Genomic DNA, 21530 nt, shown 5'->3' with positions numbered 1-21530 from the left:
TCAAGCAATTAAGGCGCTGAAGTTGGAGAATTATCTGTAGAACTGCCCCACCCACTCAAGCCTTTCCATCAGCAATCCTCCACAGCAGTTCCACCTCTGCTCTCTACAAGCCTACAGAACTCTTGGGATTTCCCTTCCATAGCTTGCATTTCCTGCTCCTATTCATAGTGGACACAAGACCTCACGGGCTGTGAATGCTTTAAGTCTTCTTCCTAAAGGCTTGAAATACAAGCATTTAAGACAATGCAGGAGGGCTTTAAAAGCTCACACAGACCCAAGTTGCTTGATATATAAAGATGGTGGCAACACCGGAAGAGATAGTTGCCCCCACCCCCCTCAGCTGCTTGAACCTACTTGCTTTGCCCCGAGGACAACGGGCACCATGCACTCTGGCTCCGTTGCCTGGGTGCTCTCGTCAATCAAGATGGAGCGGAACTGCATCTTCGCCAGTCTTGGGTCCCCGGCTCCCACGCAGGTGCAGCAGATGACATCTGCATTCTGAGGGATGAAGCAGCAAAAATTCAGGAGCTACAAAACTATCTACAAAAGGAACATAGGAAGCAACTTCTACATTAAGACCACTGATCTGCATGGAAACCAGGTGCTCTGCACAGTACTATGGCCCTTTCCTTAAAAATAAAACATCCCAGTTCTCAAGGTTCTGTTTAAAGGGAGTGATTTTAATTAGGAACACAAGACGCTGCCTTGTACCAAGCCAAACCACTTGTCCATTTGGCTCAGTACTGTTTATAAGGACTGGAAGCGGCTCTCCACAGTTTCAAACAGCTGCACCTGGAGAAGCCAGAATCGAGGTTGGACTTATTGCACAGCTTAGCTATGATCCTTCCCCAGTCCTGCCTACAGCCAGTCTTCAGCATTATGTGAGGGTTTGTGTGTGTGTGTGTGTGTGTGTGTGTGTGTGCAATTTCTGTTGCAGCCTCTGGGATTATTCACTGTTTAAGGTAGGGTCATCCCTTTGCTGTTACAGAACCGATGATGAAAAAGGAGACAAGTCAGCCTCCTGGATCCCAGAACACAAGTAGCACACCTGGTCTGACCAACAGTAAGCAACAGCCCCCGTATAAGAGGTAGGAAAATGTCACCATGAGCAACTCCCGCTCCGCCGTCCGCTTCAGGGCCCGGTAGCGCTTCTCATCTGCAGAGGACAGTTCCCCAGTCTCGTCTTTCAGCTGCTGCAGCTTCTGGAGTTCAGGCATGCTGAGGATCAAACAGACATCTCTGGGATGCTATATAATGTTCTGGTTACAAGATCCCTGCTTAAGGATCTTATACTCCACTATTGAATTTGGTAACAATGCACTTCCAAAGTGGCTATCAATGGACATCAAATAAATATTTAAAAAAATAAATCCATGTAGTGGCTGATGAAAAATAAAGGCAGTATTGGCAGTGCCATTAAGTGAAGCCGCTAGATTATTTTTTTAATAAAAAACCCCACCCATCTTTGCACTCCTCAGAAAAAGGAAGGCAGGCTTTAAGTTAGGGATGAATGTGGGGAGGGAATAAGCAAGGGACAGTGACAGAACTGCAAGGGAAGGCTGGCTTCTGGCTCAGCAGCAATGGGGTGAGGAAGTGCCTTACCTATCCATGTTCCTGATCTGGTTGTGCAGGGCAAGGAAGGAGACGGGGGAGTCAATGGCCTCACGACTCTTTGCACACAGGCGCACCACCTTCAGCCCCGTCTGGTGGATCTTCTCTGTCAGCTGGTCCACGGCTATGTTGCTCGGGGCACAAACCAGCACGGGCCTTGGAAACAAATGAGACAAACAGCAAAGGATGAAGCCAAATAAAACAAACCCCTACAAAGAGTTCTTCCTTCTTTATCACTGTAGGCGAGGGCTAAGAGTTAACACTGGCATCAGCTCTGGAACCATGGATTTCATGCTAAGAAGGCGCTGAAGAGGATTAGGCACGCCATTAAGACCTAATCAGAGGCTGAAGTTGATTGCCAACGCTGGCCAATGCTCTCTTGGGTTAAGGGTAGCAGAGGCATAAATGCAGTCAATGTCATCAGAGGGGAATTTGTGCATGAGAAGAAACTGAAAGTCTAAGAGCCAGGGTGGTGGAGTGCCAGCCTAGGAGCTGGGAGACCAGGGTTTGAATCCCCACTTGGCCATGGAGCTCACTGAGTCACTTACTGCCTCAGCCTAACCTACCTCACAGGGTTGTTGTGGGGAATAAATGAGATGAGGGGAGAACCTTGAGCTCCTTGGAGAAAAAGGTGAGATAGAAAAGCAATCAATCTATTTATCAATCGCACGGGGTGTTTCGCCTATACCAGGCTGTAACTTCCAGATGGGTGCTAAAATTATCTCAACAGCCCTTGAAGTGCTGCACTCTTTTGACCAAGAAGATTCAAGAGCAATCTCTGCTCCTGCTCTTACCCATTTCCTTGCCTAGCCAGATGGTATACAATGGTGGCCGAGGTAACAGTCTTGCCTGTTCCGGGAGGGCCCTGGATGAGACTCAAGGGACGCTGCAAGACAGTCTTCACAGCATACACCTGGGAAAAGAAATTGCATTAACTCCACAGGGGGGAGCACAGTTTGCGAAACTGACACTGGAAGCTCTTGGACCCAACTCCTGCCTTTGCTGTTGGGCGGGATAAGGTTACCTGAGAATGGTTGAGGTCAGGAAGTCCTTGTGCTGTGAAGCGCTTCGGCAGCTGACATTTGATAATGACATCCTCCACCTCGTGACCCAGGAGCTTGTGATAGATGTAGCCAGAGACGGAGGTTTCATCCACAGCAAAAGTCTTGAGGGCACTCTGCATCCTGAAGAAGAGGTGGACGCACAAGCACAAACCAGGTCATCCCTCAAGCATTTATGCAACCGGCTTCTCAAGACAGAGAGAGACGCTGCCTTCACCCACCTGTCAAAGGAAGTCGACTTCCACACAAAGTCCACTTGGAAGTTGTGGGTCACTTCCACGGGGGCTCCGACACTGCTCCTCAGCTCGATCGCAATTTCATCACCGTAATCTTCAAAACCTCGTTAAGTAGCAGTTTCGTGGAACAGTTGCAAGCTCCTTTTCGGAGTCCCACCCCACCTCCCACCTTCTGCCCACCACTACCTCGGGGGACTGTTCTAGTGCTGCAAGTCTACAGAGAAGGTGTCAGCTGAAGGCTCACCACCATTTCAACTGCCCAAGCTAAGCTGGATATCCCTGCTAGTTGCCTGGATGTGGAATCAGCCTGGGAATGGCATGTGAAGGGGCTTTGACCTCCTCCTCAGAGGAAGAATGGAGGCGCAAGTATATGGATAGTGTGTGTGTGTGTGTGTGTGTGTTTACACTAACCATAAATTGAAACCTTTTGCTTCTTTTGTGCCACCAGATAAACACAGTTGTTCTAAGGGAGCATAGGAAGAGTTGTCCATTCTCTCCCACAATTCTGCTTCAAATGCCAGGCATTCAACATGTTCTAAGGGCTCCACTTGACATAATCTCAACTGTGCAATTGAGATGTTGGAGTCCTCCTTACAGCCTCATGAAATTAAAAGGATACTATCAGGAACTTTAATCACGTGGCCAATTCCTTTCCACAGTGGGGCCAAATCCCCTTTGTACCTCAGGCAGATCTCATCCCCCTGCATCAGGCGCATATCTGAAAAGAGAAGTTAGAAGCTTTCAGTTCTTCCAAAGCAAACATCAGTTCACTGTTTGTGAATGTTAATGGTGTTCAGAGTCTGCCAATCAAGAGATCCTTGAGCCAGACTTCCTTTACTGATTTCCTGTTCTTACCTGAATCCGTCTTTGGCAAGGTGAAGTAGGCAATCCTTTTCTTGTTCAAGCCCAGATCCCATCTCACAGTGATGTTGTCCTGTGTCTAAACATAAAGAGAGATATTCTAACTTTGCAAACACAGACAAAAAAGGTACTCAAGAGCAGACCTGGCCCTCTGCTTCCTGCCTGCCCTCCCTAGCACTGCACAGCTGGCTTGAACAATCACAGGAAGGGCTGCTAAACCACCCCTGGCAACACTTCAAAGCTAATGCTGATTTAGCAGTTGCTGGATCCCTAAGAGGAGCTACCGCTAAGGAAAGAGGGTGGGCTGATGACTCTACAATTTGGCAAAACTGTTCCTCTTCCGGGGAGAAGCAACTGAGCCTTCTTCAGATCCAGCCCTTATCCTACTCCAAAGCAACTGTTGTGCCCACTGGGCCATGTCATTTCAAAGTGGCTGCATCCTCCTTGGCCTGAATCTTACCTGGGACTCCTTCAGCTTCTTGTCGTAGTCGGCCTCAAGTTTGACCAGAGGCCCAAATATGTTTTGGTACTGATAAGCATCCTCGTATCGGAGGAGGACGTGCTGTGGCTCTTCGTCGACGCCAGGCTTCTCCAAGTCTTCGAGGGTGGCAGAGGGGTTCTCCTGCAGTTACAAAGAAGAGGTGGTTAAATAGAAGAGACCAACTACAACCCTCCCATCAGCTGGTTTCAGAACAGGTCTTCCTAAATCAAGACGGAAAACTAATGGAAGGTATTTCCAAATCCAACCGTTCCAGGATGCAACTGGCTAGCTCAGTTGGTTAGAGCAGGGTGCTGATAATGCCAGGGTTGCAGGCTCAATCCCCGTAGGGGACAGCTGCATATTCCTGCATTGCAGGGGGGGGTTGGACTAGATGACCCACAGGGGCCCTTCCAACTCTATGATTCTATGCTGGGGTAGGCTGACTGGTGGCTTTAGTGAATTTGCAAGGTTTGTCTATTTTGACTACCAACTGTGTCTTGTTGTAACAAAAAGAAGGTGTTTCATGAAGAGACAGGCTCTCTCTGTTGGCAACTGCACAAACATTTTAAGAAGTCTGCACCCAAACAATCTTAAGATCTGTGCTATGGCAAATACTGCAAGCTGTGCTCAGTTATGCAGATTTGTTCAACTTCTAATATTGTGCTAGACTGAACCCACAACTCTCAATCTTATTCAGCCTCCTCTCTAGTATCAGAGATTTCAGCTTCAAGCCGTAAAGCCAAGGCTTCGTACATTTTCCAAGCTGTATGGCCAAGGCCTCAGAAAATGACGAAGGGACCTGGAGTTGTCAGGAAGCTGAATTCCACACCCAACAGCACACCCCGATACAGATCTGCTTATCCCCTCCTGGGCTCTCTCGGTCGTCCCTCTGCTCTCTGCTGCAGACACTTCCACGCACCTTCCAGAGCTCTTCCAGCTTGTTGATTTGCTGGGCAGTGATCTGACGCGCCCTCAACTGCTCCTGCTCAGAAGGGATTTTGACCAGCCAGGAAAGGAAGCAGCGGTCTTGAATCAGAGGCTGCCACTGAGAACTGTCCCAGTTGATGTCCTTCAAGCTGCTCTGACTGGCACAAGGCTGCCTGTATAGTCAAGATAGGGGAGAATAGTTTTATTAGACAGGCACACGTAGGGGATAAAAAGAGAATCAACAGTATTTTTAAAAAATGCTTTCAAAATCAATGGCCCATTAAGACTTGAGACTGACCAGCAATTTGCTTCCAAAATAAAGAGAGGAAATGTCTCACCTGCACAGCAAGACGACCACAGAGTCTGCCTTAGCAGGGATGAAACCCAGGAGGAACACATTGCGGCAGCCACAGTTGTAGCACTCCAGGACCGTCTCACCCAGAGGGCCATCCTTGTGCAGTGTCACTTCCTTACATTTGGCTCTCACAAGGTGGTTCACAATATGGCTGGCAAGACACAGAAGAAAGGCAGGCTGGGTTGAATGGCAAATTGGTTTTCCTACCAATGTAAAAATGCAAGCAGGAGCATGGAAGGATACCTCCGATTATCAAGGGAGAGCTTTTATACCTACTCTGCGCCACCTCATGCCTGGGAAACCTTATCAGAAGTCCTGGTGTGTGTGTGTGTGTGTGTGTGTGTGTGTGTGTGTGTGTGTATACACAGTGGTACCTCGAGTTAAGTACTTAATTCGTTCCGGAGGTCCATTCTTAACCTGAAACTGTTCTTAACCTGAAGCACCACTTTAGCTAATGGAGCCTCCCACTGCCGCCGTGCTGCCGAAGCACGATTTCTCTTCTCATCCTGAAGCATAGTTCTTAACCCGAGGTACTATTTATGGGTTAGCAGAGTCTGTAACCTGAAGCGTATGTAACCTGAAGCGTATGTAACCCGAGGTACCACTGTATATGGATAACATGGGGGGCACACTGGTTTTTCAGTCCAAATTCCAGGTTTTTAAATATGATGTGGGCATACTGCTCTTTTTAAAAAAATGTTGTCAAGCAGTGTATTTTATTATATTGTTGTAATTCTTTATCTCAGGCATAGGCAAGCTCTGGCCCTCCAGATGTTTGGGACTACAATTCCCATCATCCCTGACCACTGGTCCTGTTAGCTAGGGATGATGGGAATTGTAGTTCCAAACATCTGGAGGGTCGGAGTTTGCCTATGCCTGCTTTATCTGGATTAAACTGTGAGCAGCCTTGATGGCTTTTCTGCATAAAAGGCAGCAAGGAAATGAACGGTGACGTGTAACAGTACATGCATGAGACACATACACACACAGCGAAAGAAAAGATCTCACATCCAATCCCAGCCACCTTATGTAGTACTGGGCTATGTGAACCAGTGACCTGGCTCACGGTGTGAGGCAACCGCCTAAAGTTTGTATCCAGCGTTCATCCCACTCAAGAGTAGACCCAGAATGCAATGGGCACGACAAATTTCGGCCCACTAATTTCAACAAGTCTACCCTGAGCAGAACGTAGCTCGATACAACCCCAATGCTTCTTGCCATCATCTTTTTTTAAAAAATAATATTTATTAAAGTTTCAAAAATTACAGAAAAAGTAAAAATACCACATTAAACAAAAACAAAACAACACATCGCAGTATAAAAAAAGAAAAAAACAGAGAAATAAAACCCATTAAACAAAAACAAAAACACCAAGAAAAATGCATCAGATCTCCTCATTACTAATCTTTCATTAGCTTATTTCCTTGACCTCCTCACACCTCCCTTTTTTGTATTCTAGGTCAATTATCCATTTCAGCAAATCCTTTCCCTCTTTTAAATTTTTTGTCCTGTAAATTGTCTTAATATAATGTAACTTTACTTTTCCTCCTTTCACCAATTAACAGTCAGTTATTCCCAAATCCTTTATATCATTCCTGCTAAAATCATATAATATTATTCCAACATCCTTCTAACGCTTCTTGCCATCACCACTTCTGTGGCTGCATCGCTCACCTGCCAGACGTATTCCCACGCCCGTTGCAGAACCACTTCTTGCTGGTGTTGCAGTAGACAACGCAAGCTGGGTCATGGATGCCACAGTAGCTAAGGAAGAGGACACATTGTTAGGTTTTGCTTCAAAGGCATGGCAAGCCAGGGTGCTTTCCCTTTGGTTCTCTCTAGTTCAAGCTGACCCAGACCAAAACCTCCAAAGTTGGTTGGGTTGCACCCTTGCTTCACCTATTATTATTAATTATTATTATTATTAATAATACCCCGCCCATCTGGCTGTGTTTCCCCAGCCACTCTGAGAGGCTCCCAATATAATTGATGAGAATTAATTGAGAATTAATAATAAAATTGATAAAACATCAGACATTTAAAAACTTCAGATAGACCTTCTCTCCATGCTGCTGAGAGCTGGCATTAAGCAATACAAGTCCCAGTTCTGCTTTATGACACCACAGTGCAATCTGTTAAGTCGTCACAGGACACGCACATTGTCAAAGTGTTGAATAAACCAGCATTGAAAGAGAAATGCTGCAGCATCTGAACAGGGTTCAAGAAACCTGTGGCAGAGGCCAACAGGTGCCCATCTGTGCTCTCTGGTAAAGATACCAAGAATGCAGGAAAATAGGGTTTAATTGGGATAATTAAAGAGGGTGCACTGTTTTGCATGAATAGAACACAGCAGTTTAGATAGAGAAGTCTTCAGAAATCTCAGAAATGCCACTGTCACCACCTTGTCATGTGAAAGGCATCCTAGAATGCCCAGGACTCCTAACTTATATTGCTGCAGGGACACAAGAGGATTATTTGCACAAAGTGTGTGGTTAATTCACATGAAGGTTTAAATAGAGGTGAAAATGGCAAGTGAGAGGACCTCCTCCAACCAACAGAGCCATTATTTGCCCAAATGTGGCTCCTAGGCTCTGCTTTGAATTTTAGATTATGTCCACACACATACACACAGTCTTACCTGCAAGCATGCACTGGAAGGTCCTTGGTGTAGTAAGTGTCTTCCTCGTCTTCCTCAAAATTGAGTTCAGCAAGGAGCTGGCTGGTCTTAGGCACATTATCATCCACTGCTCCATTTTGCAGGATGCCGTCAGGCCCATTCACCTAATGAAAAACATGGACAGGGGTCAGCAAACTTTTTCAGCAGGGGGCTGGTCCACCATCCCTCAGACCAGACTAGATTTTGAAAAGAAAAGAAAAGAATGAATTCCTGTGCCCCACAAATAACCCAGAGATGCATTTTAAATAAAAGGACACATTCCACTCATGTAAAAACACGCTGATTCCCGGATCACCCGCAGGCCGGATTTAGAAGGTGATTGGGCCGGATCCAGCCCCCGGGGCCTTAGTTTGCCTACCCATGGACTAGATGTTCACAGAAGTAAGAGCTAGGAGTGATGAAGCTGCCAGATGTCAGGTGCACATGAACAAAAGACTTGGACACATGGGTTTGTTTAAAACCCACAAACAACCAGACTTGCAGGTGGAAGAGCAGACCCAGCTGCTCCATTCTGGCTAATGCTATATGAAGAAGGACAGACTTGCAAAGCAGCCGTTGGCCCATGTAGCAATTTATTAAGCTGCCCACTTCTGTTGCCTGAAGACAATTCTGATGCACAGAAGTCAAGTGCATAGAATCTTGAATTCATCACAGTAATGCCTGATCAAAAAGGGATTATAAAACAATCTTTTATAAAGACTTCCAAAAAGAGTTTATTACGAAAGATTTAGTTTAAAGTTAGTTTTCCCACTCCTCCACATAAGTCTTATTTCCTTCTGGCACTCGTTATTGCCCCTCTCTCCCCACCTCCATTCCCTTTCAAACCCCTCTTCATGACGCAGTCAGTCGTCAGCCTTGCGCTTCAAGAGCTGCACATCACAAAACACGGATTCCTCGAAATAGCCACAAGTGCCAGAAACACTTTCCCAACAGACTGTGCTGTGACAGGCCATCTAAGGCCCCACTTTCCCCCCCTCATTCCTTATCTACCCTCAGCACAAGGTTCAGCTCAACATCATAGGCCACCAAAGCACCAATAAGGACACAGAGAATTTAGAGAGGAGGCCACTTGTCCTGTAAGCCAGAGGTTTTCAACTTTTTTGAGACCACAGCTCCCATTAACCAACTTCATTCTTTCTGTGGCACCCGTGTGGGGTTCAGGAGCCCAGTTATGTCACCCCTTGCCTGCAGAGCTGGCAGCTTCACACACTTTTTTGAACACCCTCCCTTGTGGGGGTGTTCCCTCAGCCTCCTCTCCTCTCCCCTTTCCTTGGGAGCCCTCCGGGCAGTTGCTGCTGTTGCCCCTGGTCTCTGAGCCGCCCCCCTTGCCCCAAAGAGAGATGCCTCTCAGAGGCACCATTCACCTGAAACAGCTGTGCAAGCCTTTGGGAGGCAGAGATGCAAGAGGGCATATGAGGGAGGGAGGGAGGGAGGGAGGGAAGGAAGGAAGGAAGGAAGGAAAGAAAGAAAGAAAGAAAGAAAGAAAGAAAGAAAGAAAGAGGAACAGTGGCCAGTGCTGCCCACGGCACCCCTGACCATCATTCAGGGCACCCCAGGGTACCATAGCACACTGGCTGAAAACCACTGCTGAAAGCAACAAAAGGGGAGTTTTTTCACCTACAAAACAAGCACAGCAAATTTTACAGCTGCTCAGCCTACTGTTGCTTGGCAAGCCATTATTTTTTAAAAGGGGCTAAGCCAGCAATGCTTCTCCACATGATGGGCCAAAGGGCCCCTTAATATGCCCCCCCACCGCCTAGTTGAGCAGCAAGAGAAGCTTAGGAAGAGCCCTTGATTTTCAGTGTCTCCATGGTGCACAGCTTCAAGTCTTGACTTGTGCACAGGGATGATACACTTCAGCTGTTCCTAATGGGAGGTCTCTTCTAAACCCTCTTCAACTCTTTAGCAATGTGTGCACATATGTGAAGAGATTCCTTTTTAGGGCTGCTTGTAATAAGTCAGCAAAATGAAATTTCATCACTGTACTGGAATCAGTGAGAGGGCATGAAAGGAGGAGTATTCCATAATGCATATGGAGTCAGTGGGCAGCCATGTTGAGGTAAAGGATGCCTCTACTTGGATTCTAGCACTTGTTTTCATACACTAATACCACATCCTGTAGAATTCTATCAGTTATATTTTACCTGCACAATCAGGAACCAAAATGCTTATTCTGTGCATTCTGAGCAGGAGCAGTCAACCTTCTGAAATATATATATGTGGACTGTCTCTCGATCAAGTGACTTTTCTTCTTTAAGTTCTCAAAGTTCTTAGCTTAGCTCAAGGTTGTCATTTGAACTACTGTATTCAATGTTTAACTGAGAATTAATCACAGTCAGTATATAATTTGAAAAATAAGACTTTAGGGCCGTCTTGCCCAAAAATCGCAACTGGTCATTCCATTTTGGTGACTGTAACTTTGGTTTAAGGATCCATTGGGTGCCCAGCTTATATATCTGTTTCTAACACTGGCTACAATGTGGGGGTTGGGGGGAGCCATTTCTGCCAGTTCATCACCCTATCGGCATTAGATCCATTTCAGTCCGGTGTCCGTCCTGGTTTTGGGACGGAGACGGCTCTGGTTGCCCTAACAGATGATCTCCGTAGACAACTGGATCGAGGCGGGTCAGGACTGCTGATCCTTTTAGATTTGTCAGCAGCCTTTGACATGGTCGATCATGATCTTCTGGACCACCGCCTCGCAGACGTGGGGATACAGGGCATAGCCCGTAACTGGTTGTGCTCTTTTATCTCTGGTCGGGGACAGAGGGTGGCACTAGGGAGGGAAATGTCGTCGCGCCACTCCTTGGTGTGTGGAGTGCCACAGGGCGCAATTCTCTCCCCGATGCTTTTTAACATCTTTATGCACCCCCTTGCCCAGATTATACGGAGCTTTGGGCTGGGCTGTCACCAATATGCTGATGACAGCTCTATCTGCTGATGGATGGCCACACTGACTCGACCCCGAACACACTGACCAGATGCTTGGAAGCTGTGGCTGGATGGTTTCATGGGAGCCGACTGAAACTAAATCCTTCGAAGACAGAGGTCCTATGGCTAGGTTGGGATGGTATGGGGATGAGGGACCAACTGCCTTCTCTTGCGGGGGCCCAATTAGTGCCATTGCCTTCCGTTTGGGTGTAATCCTTGACGCCTCCCTTTCCATGGAGGCGCAGGTTACAGCCACAGCCAAGGCGACATTTTTCCACCTTCGCCGCATCAAGCAGTTGGTCCCTTACCTTTCCCGCCCTGACTTGGCCACAGTGATCCATGCAACAGTCATCTCCAGGCTTGACTACTGTAATTCACTCTACGCGGGGCTGCCCTTGAAGCTGTCCCAGAAACTCCAGCGGGTACAGAATGCTGCAGCGAGGCTCCTCACGGGGTCTCTGCCATGGGAGCATATTCACCCAGTGCTTTTCAAGCTGCACTGGTTCCTGGTGGAGTACAGAGTCAGATTTAAGGTGCTGCTTTTGACCTTTAAAGCCCTTCACGGCCTAGGACCCTCGTACCTACGGGACCGCCTCTCCTGGTATGCCCCACGGAGAGCCTCAAGGTCCATAAATAACAACACCCTAGTGGTCTCTGGCCCTAAGGAAGTTAGACTGGCTTCAACCAGAGCCAGGGCCTTTTCAACTCTGGCTCCGGCCTGGTGGAACGCTCTGCCTCATGAGACCAGGGCCCTGCAGGATCTGATTTCTTTCTGTAGGGCCTGTAAGACAGAGTTGTTCCGCCTGGCCTTTGGCTTGGAGCCAATTTGATTCCCTCCCTCCCTCCCTCCCTCCCTCTCTCTCTCCCTTTTTTTTTTCTTTTCCTTCTCCTCCTGCAATGAGGCAACATTTTAATATTTTAATGTTCCATTATTTTAATGTTGTATTTTATTTTTGTTTTTAAGTTGTAATAATTCATCTTGTTTTTATTACTGCTTGTAGGCCGCTCTGAGCCCAGCCTTGGCTGGGGAGGGCGGGGTATAAATAAAAAATTATTATTATTATTATTATTATTATTATTATTATTACTGCACTAAGTAAATACCTCAAAAAGCAGATGGAAACATGCCTTTGTATAGGACACTAGTCCTAACTAGTCTTTGACAGGAAGTTCTGTGACTGGGTGTTTTAACAGTACTTTATAGTTTACATCTCTGTAACATCCTGACCTGGTTGGAGCCTCTATCAGTCCTGGGAAGAGGACACTTGATCAAGACCACTCCACACCCAGAGTGTGCAGGGCTATCCATATCCACCCCCAACACTTTGGCTGGTCAAGCATGATTATGTTTAAAGGCCACAAAAATCCTTCTTAAAAATCCTTCCTAAAGCACAAAACCGAAACACATTTTATACCCTCAAGCATGGCAGATGTCTTGCAAAAAGGACATCAGCACACCGGTGAAATGAAGGAGAGGGCACAGAGCAAAAAGGAAGTGCTAATTACATTAATTTCATCTTGCTAGCTGCTCAAATAGATGCCGAGGAGATTTCCTTCCAAATTACAGAGATGGATTCTGCTCACTTCTTTTTAAAGACTAAGTGTGAAAAGTGGCTGTCTGCTTTTAAACCTGAAAAGAAACTAGGATCCTTGGAGGAAAAGAAAGCAGGCAAGATTGGCCCTATACAACCTGAAGAGATAAGAAACCATAACAACCAATCTGAAAAGATTATTTTACCTTGGCTTGCCACTGAGAACTCCTTGAACCAATATATAGAATATATATATATAGAATCTGCAAACTATAAAAAAACCCAGGGTGATTGTTTACTATGTTTAACTCTTTCCAAATAGGTAATTAGATTATATTCAGCTACACACCTGTTTCTTTTCTTAAAACAACTACCACCACCACACACACACCTTGAAGTATTGGAGAAAGGGGATGGGGTTTCATCAGCTAAAGCAGGGCTTTCCAAACTTTTCAAGTAGGTGACACACTTTTTAGACATGCATCATTTTGCAACACAGTAATTCAGTTTTACTAGCAAACTGGAGGTTAAACCAACCCCTTTCCAGCCATGTTCGAAACTCCCATTGTTCTAGGTGCATTTTGCGACAGAGAATTTCATTAGCGCAAGCAGTTTCTGCGCTCTGGGCTACTGAAGATCCCTGGAGGAGCCAAAAGAAAGCAGGCAAGATTGGCTGAAAAAGCAGCAGCCCTGTGCCTAAGATTTCAGATTAAAATTGCATAGTGGAAGGAAAGGAGGACCTTTTTTCTGCCTCCCCACTTCCAGCTACTCTCTGAAGACTGGAGAAGAGACCCCCTTAAGAAGAATAGGGGGGTGGGCAGGGGAAGGACTAGACCATTTGAAAAATGAACATAATATTTTAGCCGCAGTTCATTCATTTTCAGCTTTGTATTCTTGTTATAAAAAAGTGTGCCTAGACATTCCACTGTTGCACCCATAACCTAGGTTTAAGGTGCCATTTACCTCCTAGCTTTCATAGGTTTCTAACACTGCTTTCCAGCCCCGGGAGGAACACGGGGAGCATTTGAGCATTTGTATGACACTACACACTGCAGCCGACACACTAACGTGTCACAACACACAATTTGGAAAGCTCTGAGCTAAGGTGTGTGGTGTGTGCATCTGTCTCTGTGTGAGAGAGAATGACTTGTGCACAGTTACAATGGAGACAGCAATGTCCACATGGATCCTGGAAAAGGCAGCAGCTGTTTTTGGGGAAACCCAGCATACTAAAACACAATCTGACTATGTAGTGCTTGGTTTGCAAAAAAACACCCATACAAAGCTTTTCAAAAACATGAATCAAAACGCAAAAACCACAGACGAAGAGCTCACTCCTCATTAGCTGTTAGGGCTGCAAATCCTAACCCCCCCACCACTTAAAAGGCAGTAAACCCCATTGAATTAAATAGGACTTACACCTGAGTAAGCATAGTTAGGATTTCAGCCCCAATCTCTTTTTCCACACAGTGAAGACTACCTACTACACAGAATTACCAGTTACAGCAGGTCAGATAGGTGGGGGATTTGCTATGTACTTTTTATACATAACTTACTTTTTTATGAAGGGTATCCTTAACACTTTTAGGGGTTTACAGTGGTACCTCAGGTTAAGAACTTAATTCGTTCTTGAGGTCTGTTCTTAACCTGAAGCACCACTTTAGCTAATGGGGCTTTCCGCCACCGCCAAAGCACAATTTCTCTTCTCATCCTGAAGCATAGTTCTTAACCCAAGGTACTATTTCTGGGTTAGTGGAGTCTGTAACCTGAAGCATATGTAACCTGAAGCGTATGTAACACGAGATATCACTGTACTGGTAAATCTTGGGGTTTTTTTTTTTTTGGTTTTTTTAATAGATTAGAAACTGGACAGCCAAGTTTGACCACCATCGGACCAGAAAAGAGGGCTTCACTTTCACTCTCTATTTCTTATGAGGTTCTGACATGCGGGTGGTGGTGGTAACAACAACAAACAATAAGCAGGAAGAAAGAAAACATGCAGTGTAAAGTTTGCTGCCTGGAGAAGAGGAGGTTAAGGGGTGATATGATAGCCATGTTCAAATATATAAAAGGATATTACATAGAGGAGGGAGAAAGGTTGTTTTCTGCTGCTCCAGAGAAGCGGACACGGAGCAATGGATCCAAACTACAAGAAAGAAGATTCCACCTAAACATTAGGAAGAACTTCCTGACAGTAAGAACTGTTCGACAGTGGAATTTGCTGCCAAGGAGTGTGGTGGAGTCTCCTTCTTTGGAGGTCTTTAAGCAGAGGCTTGACAACCATATGTCAGGAGTGCTCTGATGGTGTTTCCTGCTTGGCAGGGGGTTGGACTCGATGGCCCTTGTGGTCTCTTCCAACTCTATGATTCTATGATTCTATCTCTAGAGCAAATACAGTTCAAGAGAAATGTTACTGTCCAGATTACTGAAAGGCAAGGCAGTGGGGCCTCTTCCCCATCATCCAACCAATTATACAGTGGGCTACATATGCTATGACAAGGATGGAAATGCTTACTAAGCTGTCAATTTCAAAGCTGCAGCTGGCTTGAACTACAAGTGGTACAAGTGGGCTTCACAGCTGCTTTGGTCTTCTTGCTCCACAAAGGCAATGCAAGCGTCTCACTTTTGTACTTTCTGCCCAGCAAGGCCTTTGATTTTCAGGAAGGGGCATGGCTGTGTTTGCCCCTTGCATCTAGCCTATTCCAGCCTTCACCAGCCTGGCACTCCTTCCAGATGTTTTGGACTACCAATGCCTGCATCAGCCTCCACCAGCAAAGCCAGGCTCACATCAGTCCCTGCCTTATATGGCTGTTGCTTCTGGGAAGAGTGTTGCCACAAACTGAACACACCAGTTTCAAACTTGTGTCTGAATAAAGTTCCAATGGAGTTTGGGTCACTTAATATGATTTAAACAAACACTTGGTTCAAAGGAGCACTACTGTACAGTGGTACCCCGGGTTACATACGCTTCAGGTTACATACGCTTCAGGTTACAGACTCCGCTAACCCAAGTAGTACCTCGGGTTAAGAACTTTGCTTCAGGATAAGAACAGAAATTGTCCTCCGATGGCGCAGCAGCAGCAGGAGGCCCCATTAGCTAAAGTGGTGCTTCAGGTTAAGAACAGTTTCAGGTTAAGAACAGACCTCCGGAACGAATTAAGTACTTAACATGAGGTACCACTGTATTAGGGAAATTAGCTGACAGGGCTTTTGGCTTACATTTTAAAAACACTCTTTTTTTTTTTGTTACAAAACATTCTTTTTGTAGAAGCAGTAACAGACCAAGATCCACTTATTGGGGAAGATAAGCAGTGCACGAAATTATTCCTGAATCTATATGGTCAAAAAAGGTGGGTGGGGTGGAACCAAGTGACAAGGCCACGTGTGATATATCTATCAAGCTCTATTAATGCACAGGCATAGAAAGGCAAATCACCAAGGTTACCTTGTAACGTGTGAGGTGTGCCAACAATTTGATTCTTATAAAGGAGTCACAAAGTTATCAGAGAAGGCCTGCGAAAACTCACACCTGTACAGACAGAAGTTCTACCCTTCACAACGAGAAACTTTAACTGCCTTTAACAACCCACACAAGGCAATTAAACTCTCCTCCAAAGGAAGGATCCGTAAGAAAGCCTGGTTTGAGAGCAGAGCCCTCAAACATAGCCAGGCAGGGGAAATCCAGAGAGCAGACTGGGAATCTCCTCTTAACCAGCTGGGCACTTGTGTGGGGAAGATGTGTTCATTAAGCATGAGTGCACCTTGCCCCCCCCCCAGTTCACACCACACCCAGATATTCAGAGGTTCAGCTACTGTTCTCCCTGTTGCTGTATCCACAGAACATTAATAAAGCTCTTACATAGTTTGGTAAGAAACCATGTCCTTACTGCAGGAGCAATGACTTAATCCAGGAAGTGCTCATATGCATTTTATAACTACCTTGTACACTACTGCCTGCCCTGCCCCCAATATTAATATTGCCTCGTCTCTAAAAGATTGCTTTAACTACAAACGGTTATGTTGTATTTGCCACGTATTTGTTCCTCTCTGCTCCCTCCAGTCTCTCCCCCCCCCCCCACTGTTTCCTGCTCAACCACAAAGTACTCTACACAACTATATTCTGCTTTTGTAAAGAGTCATTTACTCAGTCACCTGTGACAAGTAAGAGTTGCCTTCAGATAATGAGACAGGGAAGCCTTTAAAAAATGGGAGGGACCTGGGTCAGTGACAAAATGGCTAGAAGTTAAGAGATAATAAGCAGCAGACCAGTACCAGCTTGAGGACTTGTGACTTTGGGGGACTTATCTGCAAGACTACTGAATTCCTCTAATATTTTATGCCTAATTTACACACAAACAGGAAACGTTTCGTCAACCCCCACTCTAAGGCTCTTTAATACAAGATTACAGACACTGGTACCATCTCAGCTACAGGTTAGTGGGGACCAAGTTCCACTGAAAAGCCACCATGTCCTTCTCTCAGGAGCATTAATATTAACACAGAGACATACCATATTTCTTTTCATCAACTCTAGGAAGACAGCTTTCAACCAGGAAAGGTTACATACACACAAATGAAGCTCTCTTCCACATTATTTCTTCTCCTTCCCCCATCTTTAAAACTAGGCACACATACTGCCTTGTATTCCTTCACTTTCCCCTGCAACTTGACTTGGAGAAGTTGTACATGCCCGTTATTGACAACCCCCTCCCCAAGTATTTCTTAATTTGCCCAGTAATTCTCATTAATACTTGGGGACAGATACTCATAGTTCCCCAATATATTTTCCACCTCCTCTCTAGAAAACACTGCTTTTAATTACAAACTAACATGCACAGACACACACTGTATATGCACTACCCCCACTATTGCCTTCACCTCCCCTCTTTGTGGCTAAAAATACTAGCTTGCATCCAATGCTAGCCCTACTCAGAGCAGACCTATTGAAAATAACAGACAAGACTAATTTAGGTCCATTAATTTAAATGGCTCTGTTCTGAGTATTTTTTAGTTGAATCCATTCCACTATTTTATTATAGTGTACATATACACTAACAATTTTGTGGGCACATTTCTTTCATATTCCTTTTGCCTTCCACCTAGAGAAAAAAGTGTTGTTTTAACCAAGCAACACCTTGCATACACTTCCCCAATATTCCTTTCTAGAAAGTTACTTTTAACCACATACAAATGTATCTGTGACACACACACATGACACAGCTCTATACTGTGGTGTGCTATACATTCTCCCATAATTCCTTATGCCTCAACTTTAGGGTGAAAAAAATGATGTTTTTAATAGCAAAATGCTACATAACATAGGCATGTATCTATTTTTAATAGTGCACAATGGTATAAAAAAATCTGCATTTGGCCTCTCCCATTGTGGGTCAAGAAAGGCCCTTCCCTTGTGCCCCCCCCCAAGTGCCACACAAAGGTTTACTTGAGTATTTGTCCAAAGAAGGGCTGGGGATTTCTGTTTCTCTCCAGATGTTGTTGGAGGACTTCAGCTCCTTCATAAGAACATCGGAAGCTGCCTTAGAGTCAGACTACTGGGTCTATCTAGCTCAGCACCCTCAACAGTGACTGGCAACAGCTCATCAGAGTTTTGAAGTGCTCTACTACTGAGCTACAGTGCCAAAAGCCACCATGGTCAGTGACTGGAGTTAGGAGCCCAACAATATGGGCTTAGTGCCTGGCCAGGAGGCCTCTTGGGAAGTACATGTGGGTTCCATGATGGAAGACAGTTGAGAAATCTAATGTTGGTCATAATCAGAGCAGACCCCTTAAAGGAGGCAACGTAATTAGGTCCACCAATTTTCAATAGGCTGTATCCAACATTAGTCATACCTCAGAGTAGATCAGCTGAAAGTAATGGGCTACATCTAGTATTAAGCTTATTAGTTTTCCCCATTAACTTCAATGTGTCTAATTCTGAGTAGAGCTAATGTTGAATACAACTCACCCCCTTTAAAAATACTATATCAAAGTATTTTTAAAAAATAGGTGGTGGTTGGCACAGACCAACTGAAATCAATAGGCTACTAGGGACTTCAAATGTCTAAAGTTCTACTCAGAGAAGGCCTACTCTGAGCAGAGCTTACTTGGACCCAACCCACTGAAATTAATGGACATGACTAACTTAAGTGCATTATTTTCAGTGGGCCTATTCTGTGTAGACTTAATTGGACACAACCTACTGACATTAAAAGACATGACTTAGGCCCACTGTTTTCAATGGGCCTACTCTTAGCTTACCTTACTTAAATACAACCCACTCAAATTAATGCAGCTGATGAACTTAGGTCCATCCTTCTCAATGGGTTTACTCTGTGTTCAACTTAAAGGGATGCAACCCACTGACAATAATGGACATGACTCACTTAGCTACGTAATTTTCAACAGGTCTGCTCTGAGTAAGACTTAGACACAAGCCACTGATATTCTTTCTTGAGGTCTTTAAGCCGAGGTTGGATGGCTATCTGTCCTGGATACTTTAGCTAAGATTCCTGCATTGGGGGGGCTGGACTAGATGACCATCGAGGTCCCTTCCAACTCTACAATCCTATGATTAATGCAACCAGTGTTTCCAACGGGCCTACACTGTGTAGAACTCACCTTGGGCACAACCCATAGCAAATTAATGCACCTGACTAAATAAGACGCAGGTCTGCTCTTAAATGGACACAACCTATGGAAGCTAACAGGCACGACTAACTTGGGCTACTTTTCGATGGGCCTACTCCGAGCAGGACTTTCTTGGCCCCAACACATCCGCGTGGACTGACAGGACTAACAGGCGTGTTAGGTGTGTCATGCCTAAGCGGGACCACAAACTTAGGCCCATTGCTGCTAATAACCACTGTTATTATTACTATTAAGTAATTTTATTATTTGTACCCCCGCCATCTGCCTGGGCAGGCCCAGCCACTCTGGGCGGCTTCCCACATAATAAAGCCATGGGTCTTCTCCGAGGAAGCGCTGTGGTGGCAACCCGCCCCCGCCACGCAGGCCTCACCTGGGCGTCCAGCTGCCCCGGCGAGAGGGCGACGGAGGGCGGCCCGCCGGCTCCTCCTCCTCCTCCTGCCGAGACTCCGCCGGGATTGCCCTGCGCGGAGGCCCCGCCGCTTCCTCCTCCTCCTCCTCCTCCGGGCGGCGTCTGGGTCTGGCTGGGCAGCGTGAAGTCGGTGAACTCGAACTCGGAGCCCTGCGTGTCGGCGCCCAGCAGCTCGGCCTCCTCCGTGTCCAGGAAAGTCAGCGTCTGGGAGCTGGGCCCGTACGCCTCCACGCTCATGATGGCGGCGGCGGCGGTGGCTGAAGCGGCAGTGGCGGCGGCGGCTCCTTCCCCTTCTCCCCTCACGGAGGCGGCAAACGGCGCGGCAGAAGAAAAGGCCTCTTCACCCCCTCAGAGCCAGCGACTGAACGAGCGCGAGCCGCCTCCTGCGCCTGCGCGGAATGCCTAGGCCTCAACCGCCGCCGCCGACCGGACGCTCGGACGGAGCCAGCCAATGAGCGGGCGGGCCAACGTACGCTGCGAAGTGGCGCGAGGGGCGGAAGGGGCGGGGAAGAGGAGAAGAATAGTCCTCGGTGCGCAGGCGCGGGGGTTTCCAGGGTCGGGCGCGCGTGAAGAGAGGGCGCATGCGCGTCGGACACAACCGGTTTGGGGTCCTTGATCGCTCTCAGGTACCAGGCGAGGAGGAGGTAACACGGGGCGGGGCAAGGCGTCCCTTAAGCTCCGCCTCATTTCAATTTCGCCCAATCAGGATTCTGGGGCTCGCTCTTAAAGCCCGCCTCTCCTCAATTTAATCCAATCAGGGCCGTTTATTCTGAGGAGGATGCACGATTCGAAGAGGGGATGGTAAAACAGGCGGACAATCAGAATAATCATAATAATAGAGCGGGGGGGGGGAAGAGACGCGCGTAAGGGACGGAGGGGGCGGAAAGCGAGAGCCAGTCTGGGCACACGAGCAACGTTCCCTAGCAACCAATCAGAAAGTCCGGAGCCCGTTCAAGCCCCGCCCTTCCCCCTCTCTCCCTCCGGAGGTGGATGATGTTCCGCGTCGCGAAAGCGCGACAGAGCGCGGCCCTTTTACGTTCGGGCCTGAGAGAAAAGGGGCGTGTGGGCAGTGCGCATGCGCGAGTTTCCTCGGGGGAGGCCACGCCCCTTGCCGCGGGAAGGGGGCGGGGAAAAGGCGGTGTCTGGAATGTGATTGGCTAAGAGTCTGCATTGGGGGTCTAAGTTCCAAAGAGGCGGGGGGGGGGGTTACAAGAAAAGCCAGTATTTTGAGGCTGCGGACGGATCAATGCATTGCTAAGGCCCCACTGGAAGCGCCCCGTTCAAACAATGTTCTATTATTATTGGATCCAGGGAGCTGGTTAAGGAGCTTCGGGGCTCAGCCTGCGCTGCCTGGATCTGGGGGAGCAGCGCCCGGTTGCCCGAGGCCAGGAGGGGGGCTTGGGGAGGGCGGAAGGGCCCCCGGCTGCTGTGCCCTCGCCGCTGGGGGGCAGCTGGGCTTTGCTGCTGGGGAGCCTGCAGGATCGGGGCCCCTCCTCCATTCACTTCGGGGGCGGCCATCTGTTCAGGGAGCAGCTCGGCGCTTTCTTCCTGCCCCGCCCCCCCCCCAAGGTCCTGGAGAGGCTGTGAAACAGTTCAAAACCCAAATGCTTGCAGCTGGGGCAGCAGACCGCCTCTTTCCAAATTATTTGTTGTCCGCTGAATTGCAGAGACTCTGGGCGCATCACAGCACTCTCTAACCTAAAGGCGCACCCTGCGCCCTTTTAGTCATAGCCACTAAACTAAACTGTATATGTTGCACTTGTATGTTCAAGGAAATGGGAGCTGCTTCCTGGAGCGCATC

The 21530-nt window shown here is 47.1% G+C and overlaps 1 protein-coding gene across 1 annotated transcript in view; it reads right to left on the bottom strand.

The window, feature by feature from the left end:
- UPF1 (UPF1 RNA helicase and ATPase) overlaps positions 1-20182 on the bottom strand; it is a 33340-nt gene extending 13158 nt beyond the window's left edge. The window contains exons 1-14 of the mRNA XM_079960466.1: positions 19691-20182; positions 8171-8313; positions 7207-7296; positions 5516-5683; positions 5170-5350; positions 4230-4391; positions 3764-3848; positions 3528-3626; positions 2894-3002; positions 2636-2795; positions 2406-2524; positions 1603-1767; positions 1104-1218; positions 355-498 (exon numbers count right to left, since the gene is read on the bottom strand). Of these exons, the coding sequence (XP_079816592.1) occupies positions 355-498; positions 1104-1218; positions 1603-1767; positions 2406-2524; positions 2636-2795; positions 2894-3002; positions 3528-3626; positions 3764-3848; positions 4230-4391; positions 5170-5350; positions 5516-5683; positions 7207-7296; positions 8171-8313; positions 19691-19966 (2016 nt within the window). The 5' untranslated portion in view covers positions 19967-20182. The remainder of the gene's footprint in view (positions 1-354; positions 499-1103; positions 1219-1602; positions 1768-2405; positions 2525-2635; positions 2796-2893; positions 3003-3527; positions 3627-3763; positions 3849-4229; positions 4392-5169; positions 5351-5515; positions 5684-7206; positions 7297-8170; positions 8314-19690) is intronic.
- Between the last annotated feature and the right edge of the window lie 1348 nt (positions 20183-21530).

Source organism: Podarcis cretensis (assembly GCF_951804945.1).
Source record: "Podarcis cretensis genome assembly, chromosome: 18".
Lineage (NCBI taxonomy): Eukaryota > Metazoa > Chordata > Lepidosauria > Squamata > Lacertidae > Podarcis > Podarcis cretensis.
The sequence above is the reverse complement of the archived record's forward strand: the minus strand, read 5'-3'. Positions and strand labels throughout refer to the sequence as shown.